This window comes from Hevea brasiliensis, chromosome 12 (genome assembly GCF_030052815.1).
Source record: "Hevea brasiliensis isolate MT/VB/25A 57/8 chromosome 12, ASM3005281v1, whole genome shotgun sequence".
NCBI classification, from domain to species: Eukaryota; Viridiplantae; Streptophyta; class Magnoliopsida; order Malpighiales; family Euphorbiaceae; genus Hevea; species Hevea brasiliensis.
This window is the reverse complement of record NC_079504.1, coordinates 23768533-23777269: the sequence shown is the minus strand read 5'-3', so window position 1 is coordinate 23777269 and position 8737 is coordinate 23768533. Positions and strand designations below refer to the sequence as shown.

Genomic DNA, 8737 nt, shown 5'->3' with positions numbered 1-8737 from the left:
CGGTTTCAATTGATTAGAAATCAAATCACTAGCCAATTTGATTTAGCTTAAACATCCATGCCACAAAAAGGGTGTAAATAAATTATTTAATTCGTTTAGATTTAAATTATTTAATTCTTTTATTTTTAATATAAATTTTTATCTGTTTATTATAGTATAAAATTTAAATACATAAAAATTTATTTTTCATGGAGAGAAAATTTTAATTTAAGTATTTTTATTATAAAATATTATTATTTAAAAACTAAAATTCTAAATATATATTTAAAGGGTCTGCCTATTTTACGTAAATAAATTTTATATGAAAAACATTTTTCATGAAAATTGTTTTGTAAAATAGAAAATATTTTAATTGCTCAATTATAATATTAAATTAATAATTTATGTTTATATCATACATGTATAAGTATTTTTATATTATAAAAAATATCATTAATGGCTAATTTTTCTCTTTTATTAGAAAAATATTTTTTGATACTTTCTTAAGTGTACAAAAACTGTAAAATGTGAAAGATATTCACAACATAAATGGAGTCTAAACTCAATAAAAATTATATATTAAAATTTATTTAGTTTTATTTTAACAATTCATAATAAAATAAAAGAAATTATTAATTATAGTAATACATTATTATTATTATTTTTAAAGAGATTACTAATTTTATAATGTGTAATTAATATTTATTTAATATAAATTTCAAATTTAACTGATTGAATTTTAAACTCTTAATATTTTTTTTATCAATTTAATAAGGGTTTCTGATAGTCTTCAAATATTATTTTAAAGAGTTATTGGTTTTTTAAAAAAATTACAGAATATTATGATTTTTTAATGGCAACTCAACTCAACTAAGCTTTTATCCCAAAAATTTGGAAATTTTTTAATAGCAAACTTTAATTAAATAATTTTTAAAAGTTAGTAATAAGAAAGAATTATCAAACTCATGAATAATAAGAAAGAATTATCAAAGTTTGAATAATAATTTCATTTGATTTTATCTACTATAGGCATATATCGGCTACCGAATTAATTCCATCTAATTAGTTTTTTGCTTCACTCAGATTTACTTAAAAATAACTAATAATTTTTTTAGAGTGTTTGATATTTGATATTTCGTTTATTCCTTGTTAATTAATTGAAATTGGATGCATATATTACTAATTAAGAAATTGAAGCAAAATATTAATTCAGAGAACCTTAATTAATGAAAAGAAAATGTCAAGCTAGACAAGCAATCACAGCTCGATCGGTACTACATGTGACTCACGAGCAAGCTATCTACCTAACAGTACCAGCAATGCAAATTAAGTTACTAGCATTCAAACAAGAGAACCCTACCCTAAGATAACAGAGATTGAAACAAGAAGCAAGCTCATGAGGACCAAGAAAGAGATAGAAATTGAATATGCTCCTCCTTTGGATGGGGCTGGAGCTGGGACAAGTCCATTACTCTCTTCTGATGGTGGAAGCTCTGGTGATGATGAGTCTGGAGGGCCAACTGCATTCAAGTTTATATATGTCAAATATAATAATACATCCAAACGAAGCTTTAAAAAAACACAAAAATAGCTATCTAATGGCGTAGAGTCCAGCAACATCTACACATTTTGATGTACCTGGTTCTCCAGCTGAAGGAGGCAAAGAGACTGCAACACAAAATTGAAAAGAAATCCATCAATATCGTTAGGAACACTTGCATGGAGAGAAATAAATAAGAACACTTGCATGGGGAGAGAAAAAAATATCATATTCACTCACTGTGACAGTCACTAATGGGAGGAGCATGAACCCCACAATCCGAAGGCAAAAGAGCGGCCCTTGTCATATTCACCACGATCCCCATTTGAGCACTACTCTTGAGACCTTCACATATGCACTTGGGATTGATAGAAAGAACAGTTTTCAACCCTTCACAGCACAACGGATCCAGCTTATCATTACTGCCTACGCTCAAATAGGGCACACAGTCTATCATATCATATATAACAGTGGTACAATCATCCTCTGTGGATGGTGCAGGTGGAAGAAGTGACAAAGGCGATGGTGCTTTTGCTGTAATGCGGGAACAGTTGACTACCATGGCCAGTGTGGCCAAAATGGAAACGAGAAAAAGAAATTTCATAGTTAAAAGAAATGCAGAGGAGCTAGCTTGTGAAGGTGAAGGTGGTGTTCTTGTTCTGGGTTTACGTTTGCCTAATAAAGCAACTGAAGATAAAGTTATGGGGTTTGAAATTGAAATTAAAGAATAGAAATTTGAATTTTAAAGTTAGAATATATCTTCGTATCTTTCGGTTATGTGTAAGGAAGATTAGTTGATTGTTTCTTATCCTTCCAAACAGCCTCATTTCTAAATACTTAATTTGAAATTGTGCAACGTTTTATTTCATATAGAACTCTTGCTAATTTTTTTTTTTTTTAACGATGATTCTTCATTTTACAAAGAAAAAGGTTTGAAATTAATGTAATTGTAATTTACAAGCATAAGCCATTATTAGAAAATTATGATTTGATCCAAGTAATTATTAGGATTTGCACGTTGATAGCTTAAAATTAATAAGTTTCAAACAAAGCACATAATTACATTTCAATCACATTACAGATGTTGTAGCTAATTTAATTTGATTTAGTGATTAAAAGTATAATACTCACCTTTTAGTCGAAGGTTAAATCTCTCTATTCCCTACTCAAAGAACACTGCAGATATTGCTATTTCTTATTTTTTGATTCTTTTATTCCATATAGTTTTATCTGCCTTCTCATAAGCCATTTGAAAACAAAAACGGCTATCGATCATTGGCAATGATGTAAAGTTAATTAGTATGAAGGCAATATTATCAGGGTGGAAAGATGAGTACAAATGGTGCAAAGCATGACAAGTAAACCTAGCGAATTAAGGTGAATACAAACCAAACAAAACATAAGAAAAAATAAATATGGCATTTGAAACTCATTAATCCATAGGGCCTAGAGCCTAATCAGAGTAAAGATGTTTAAACAATGCTTGAAGAACAATCAGGCCTTTCATCTGATCCATTGGGCTAAGGAAACCACCATAGCCTTTTTCCCTTCATCCAATTCTTGAACTAATACACATTGATTTGGACTTGTACAATATGATATGCATAAAAGTTCTGATATGGTTTGATATTAATTAAAAGTGTGCAATTGGTTAGTTAGATTTTATTAAATTTATAATAATAAAATATAAATTTTATTAATTATTTTATTTATATACAAACTATCGTATGCAAGAGCATGAAAAGGAAAGGACTTGTCATCCTAGATCAACATCCCTGCAAATTAATTAAAAATTAATCATAAATTTACTATAATTACACTATATTTTTAAAATATCTTCTATTTCTCATATGTTCCTCTCATCCCGCAAAAATGCTTAAAGAATTTATGTTAATATATTTTAATTATAAAAAATTTAAATTTATTAAATAAATTTTTAAAATAATGCTATTTATTTATTTATTGGCCTATGGGGCCTAAACACTTTTCCACTAGAGACCAAATCCTTATCGCTTCTATCATTGTAAGAGTAAGGCAATTTTCTCACTCGTCATTCCCACATTGTGGACCCAAGTCTGGAGCTAACATGTTGGCTCTTGTGGCCCCATCCATCCACAAGGGACAATTATACCAGTCGTCTGGGCTATTCTCCTCTTAATAAGGATGGCCACATAATAAATTTTTGGCCAATCCCAGTACTTGATGCTTTTTTTTAAAAAATTTACTGAAAATATAATGAATTTAACAATATTTTTTTTTAAAATAATTTAATAATATTTATTAAAAAATAATTTAATAATAATTGATGTGCTTTACAATAAAATATAATTATTTAGAATATTTCTCTCTTAGTTTGCTATAAGCATGAAAAGCGCTTTATAAGTAGAAAAATGTGAACTTTAACATAAATTAATTGATTTTGTATTACAATAATTTATCTCTTATTTCATATAAATTGAAAATTGAACTCAACACCACTTTTTATATTTAATTTATTATAAAAATAATATATATCAAAATGAGTTTTGAAAATACTCAAATTCAAAATTTTTACATCTTATATTTATAAAAATAAAAAAAAACTATTTTTTATTAACCCAATTATATATATACAGAGGCACTTGTCCTCTATCATAGCATCCAATATCAATAATGCACTTCTTAGAACATAAGCAAACCTAACGCCTTATGCGGACGAATGGTTCGCAGCGAATAATCACATCCCTCTCAACTACTTGATTGTGTAAGGATAAGCTCTTATAGCTGGCCCATTATTGGTGGAAAACTGACTATTTCTTCTTTTCTGGTATCTTTTCACTTCCTATTTTTAGCACTATGATGTTTGTATTTGCATTATTTTCACGCCTCCTCCATGCTACTATTGCCCATTTTTTATATCATCATCATTATTATTATTTGATGATTGGTGATTTTGTTTTTATTCAATGAAAGTTTAGTAAGCTGCAATAACAAGAGAGTATATAGGGAGAAATATTCATCTCACTTTAAGAGTTTTATTATTGTTTTACAAATAGCCTGTTTTCGCTGCTTGAATCTAGGAATAGCAATAGTATAGAAATCTCTCCCCCTATTGGAGTTCAGGGTTGGAATAGAGACTTTCTTCCTGGGGGGTGGGGTGAGATGAGACAAGTTTCCCTACATGAATTTTTTTATTTTAATTTATTATTGTATAATATAAATTTAACTTCGTCTAAATAGTTTGCTCTTAATCGGTCCTAAGTTCAGATAAAGGAGAAGAGTTGCGATAAGTAACAATCAGCGTAAAAATTTTATCACACCTTATTGCATTGCAAGTTTAGTGAAGGCCGAACTGGTAATAGGGAAGAAGTTAGTTTGGATTGAGTACTGTCTCAAATAAGTTGAAAGGAAAATTTTACAATACAGTTATATGACCTATCATATTATATGGTGGTGAGTATTAGACACTGAACTAGTCGTATGTGTTTAAGATAAAAGTTACAGAGATAAAAATGTTAAGATGAATGAGTGGTCATACTATACTAGATAAAGTCCGTAATGAGAGTATTGGAGAAAAGGTAAGAGTAGTGCCAATTGATAATAAGTTGAGAGAAGTGATATTAAGGTGGTTTGGTCATATGAAGTGTAGACATACGGAGACTCTAGTTAGACAAGTAAAGTATATTAGGATAGAGGATAGAAAGAAGAGGAGGGGTATACCTAAACTAACTTTGAGGAGAGTAGTATAACATGACTTAAAAGCATTACACATTTTCGAGGATTTAACCCCAAATCGTTTAGAGTGGAGAAAAAGAATACATATAGCTGACCCAAAAATTTTAGAATAAAAGCTTAATTGAGTTGAGTTGAGTATAATATAAATTTATTTATTAAAAAATAAATTATAAGTGAAAAATGCATGTCTTTAATATAATTTTAATACTATATATATATTATTTCTTTTTTGTTAAAATACAAATCTTAATATATATATATACATATATATATATATATATATTAAATTATCATATTTAAATACATAGATATAAATTATTTTTTAATATAAAAATATATTATTGTGCAAAATGAGTTATGAAGTCATTCAGAACAAATAAAAAATAATAATTTAATTCAGAACAAATAAGATTCTAAATTAATTACCATCCCTACTTGAATATATGACATTCAAATCATAAACAAAGTAACTTTATCGTTATACTAAACCTATCATCTTAGGATTTCAAAATATGCAAAGCATTTAAAAAGCATTAAGTGGGGATTTGATACCATCTTATTTGTCTGATCCATTTTATATCATTTGTATATGCAGGTTATGGTAACTATTGATACAATTCTGAGGGTAATTGTGATGTGGGGATTAGAAGAAATTAATTAGCCCTTTAAAATCACAAAAGGTCGCCCAAAAGTTGCTTTCCAATAGAGAGGAACAAAATTGAAAATCCAAACAAGTAGGAACCAGAAAACAACATTTGTAACTAAAAAATAAAAAACAGTGGCTGAAATGGAAGACAAGCTTTAATTAGCAAAATGGGGTCCATAGAGCTTAGGTGTGAAGTTATAAATGGTTGTGACTTGTCTTATCCCAATGAGGCCAACGTCACTTGTGTCTTCTTCACCATTTCTTTGGCTCTGCAAAAGCAAAAAGCAGGAGAAGAGAAGGTTAATGCCTGATCAAAAAAGACTATTTTTTTTTCTTGTGAGATTTTCTTGGCAAATAATAATACTCTATGTGGCCATCAGTTCAGGTATTTGGAGTGAGAGTTGGATAATAAAATACACGGTTGCTGTATTGTAGCAGGAGATGGTTGGACCCATGAGTTGGTTGGTGGACTGCTGCCGGACCTTGGCTGGAGCATCTTGCCATATAGAAGGGAGACATGGGCTAGTTTGCGCTTACATAACCAACAACTAGCCAGGACTTCCACATACTCTTTTTAGATCATGCGATTTTGTTTTTTCAGTTGATTTGTTCAGGTATATTAAATAATTTTTTAATAAAATAAAAAGAATAGAAAAGCCTAGAGGCGAGTATTATTCTATTCAAATCGAATGAATCGAATTAAACCGTTTTAATTTAGTAATTCAGTTTGATTTTTAAGATAGTTTAGTTTGATTTAATTTTATATTATAAAAATTTCAATTATTTCACTTTTGTTCGGTTTTGAAGAGAAACAAATTGATTAAACATAACCAAACCAAATAGTTTTATTAATTTTTGAATTGATTTATTTTTATAGGAAATTTATGAATTATATGTAATTATATATAAATAAATTGTTTAATTTCATATATTAATGGTTATTAGGTTCAAATCAAGGTTAACATCAAACTAAATAACTTAAAAATCAAGTATAAATTAAAAAATTAATCAAAAATTAAAACCGATCGGTTTGAACCGAATCGAACCGAAATATAATGATTTAGTTCAATTTAGTTTTTTATCCATTTCGATTCGGTTCGATTTCTAAAATATGTAATTTGATTTGATTCGATTTGATTCAGTTCAGTTTGAACCGAATGCTCAACCCTACTTGTAATTATGGTGGTATTAAGAGTAGAAGAAAAGGAATAATATATAAATTAAAAAGAGTGTGGAAAGAATAGCATCTGCAATTATTCTATTCGATTCCCTTAATAATTCTTCTCCAATTGTCTAAATTGAGAGCCATAGAAATCCTTCAAAAGAGAAATTCATTTCTCCATCAGCTATTCCACATTTTAATAGTTCTATGTTATTGTCAATATGATTATTATTCTACTAAACCTATTTTAAATTTTAAATCTTCTACCTTTTGGGTTCATAAATTAATTACTAAACCAAAGCTACATATATGAGGCATAGTGGAATATCTCTATATATATATATAGGGAGGGATAAAATCACTAATTAGGTCTTCAACCTTAATATAAAGCTGCATCTGATGGATGGAGGAATCTCAGATGGATGTGATTAGTGATTTTCTTTTTCCACAATATATTAATATTAACATCTTTAAAGCCTCTTTAATTCATAGTAATTATTTTATACCTTGTGTATTTTTCTGGTATTAGCCCTCACAATAACTAATTTTTTTTTATATGTATAAAGAGAAATTTTTTTATTTTTAAGAAGAAAAAAAATAAAAGCGATCATTAAATATAAAAAATATTGCAGGTATAATTAATACCTGTTTATAATATTGAAGTTTATATTAAATAAATTTAACAAAAATCATACAAATCAAATATATAAATAGCTATTTTGATTTGAAGATGCACATTGAGTTGATATATAGCGTTTAGACTGAGTTGCTTCAGAGTATCATTGTTTGTTTGTTTTAGGAGCATTTGAGATGATGGTAAGGATTGTCTTCAAATATTGTAAGATTTTTTTTTTCTCTTTTTAAGTTTTAATTATTAAGTTTTTTTTAATTTTTAATTCTTATTAAATATTTAAATTATAAAAGTTCTAAATAATTAAATTACTTTTTAAAAATTACTTTTTTTTAATAATATTTAAAATAATACTTTAAAAAAATATTTTTTTTCACTTCTCAATCAAAATTATAATTGGAATCCATGTCTATATTCCATATTTCCATCTTAAAAAGAAAGTGTAGACTTGGAAAAAAAAAATGTAGACTGGCAAAGTGAGAAGCCATATGTAATTTTCTTAATTAGGCTCATCATTTTGTTATTTACACTAATTGCATGTTGGGGCTAAAATCATAAATTTTGAGGGAGCCAATTGGCAATTGGTGGACCCAAAAATGTAGTGGGGACACATATATTCATTTTTTGTGGTCCCACCACCCTAAAATGGGTAAATTGACTCCCTCCAAATGGATTCCTTTCCCATTTTATTTTATGAAATATAAGGTAATTTAATTAAATTTAAAAAAATATTTTATTATAATTTATTTAATTTAATTATTTTTTAATTATAATAAAAAAAATCTTAAATTACTGATAAAAATAGTGAGAGAGAGTAATATATGGAATGTGTTATATAATTTACCTTTTATTTCTTCCGTTTTCCACGTATTACGCAAAAAGGGACCCACTACATGCAAAGCTGACTAGACCGTAGATTCCCTTCTTTCATTGCCTCTAATCCCGGATTTAACTTAAAGCCACATTAAGAATCTTCTAAAACCTCGTTACTTGTTCAGCCACTCCAATTTCTAGCCAAATAATATTTCCTTTATTATGAGAAACTAATAATGCAAAATTATAATA

At 27.8% G+C, this 8737-nt stretch overlaps 1 protein-coding gene across 1 annotated transcript; it reads right to left on the bottom strand.

The window, feature by feature from the left end:
• Positions 1-1183: 1183 nt before the first annotated feature.
• On the bottom strand, positions 1184-2236 carry LOC110672749 (non-specific lipid transfer protein GPI-anchored 4). Its single transcript, XM_021835611.2, has 3 exons — positions 1760-2236; positions 1618-1647; positions 1184-1499 (listed from the first exon to the last, which is right to left on the bottom strand). Exons 1-3 carry the CDS (start codon positions 2121-2123, stop codon positions 1336-1338), a joined length of 558 nt encoding a protein of 185 aa, XP_021691303.2. The 5' UTR covers positions 2124-2236; the 3' UTR covers positions 1184-1335.
• Positions 2237-8737: the final 6501 nt, after the last annotated feature.

Bases quoted from the DNA above. Each gene is read 5' to 3' on its own strand.
- LOC110672749 (XM_021835611.2), bottom strand. From the start codon at position 2,123: ATGAAATTTCTTTTTCTCGTTTCCATTTTGGCCACACTGGCCATGGTA. The intron at 1,648-1,759 runs GTGAGTGAATAT...TTTGTGTTGCAG, and splicing joins TCCCATTAGTGACTGTCACA to TCTCTTTGCCTCCTTCAGCT. The intron at 1,500-1,617 runs GTACATCAAAAT...ACTTGAATGCAG, and splicing joins TCCTTCAGCTGGAGAACCAG to TTGGCCCTCCAGACTCATCA.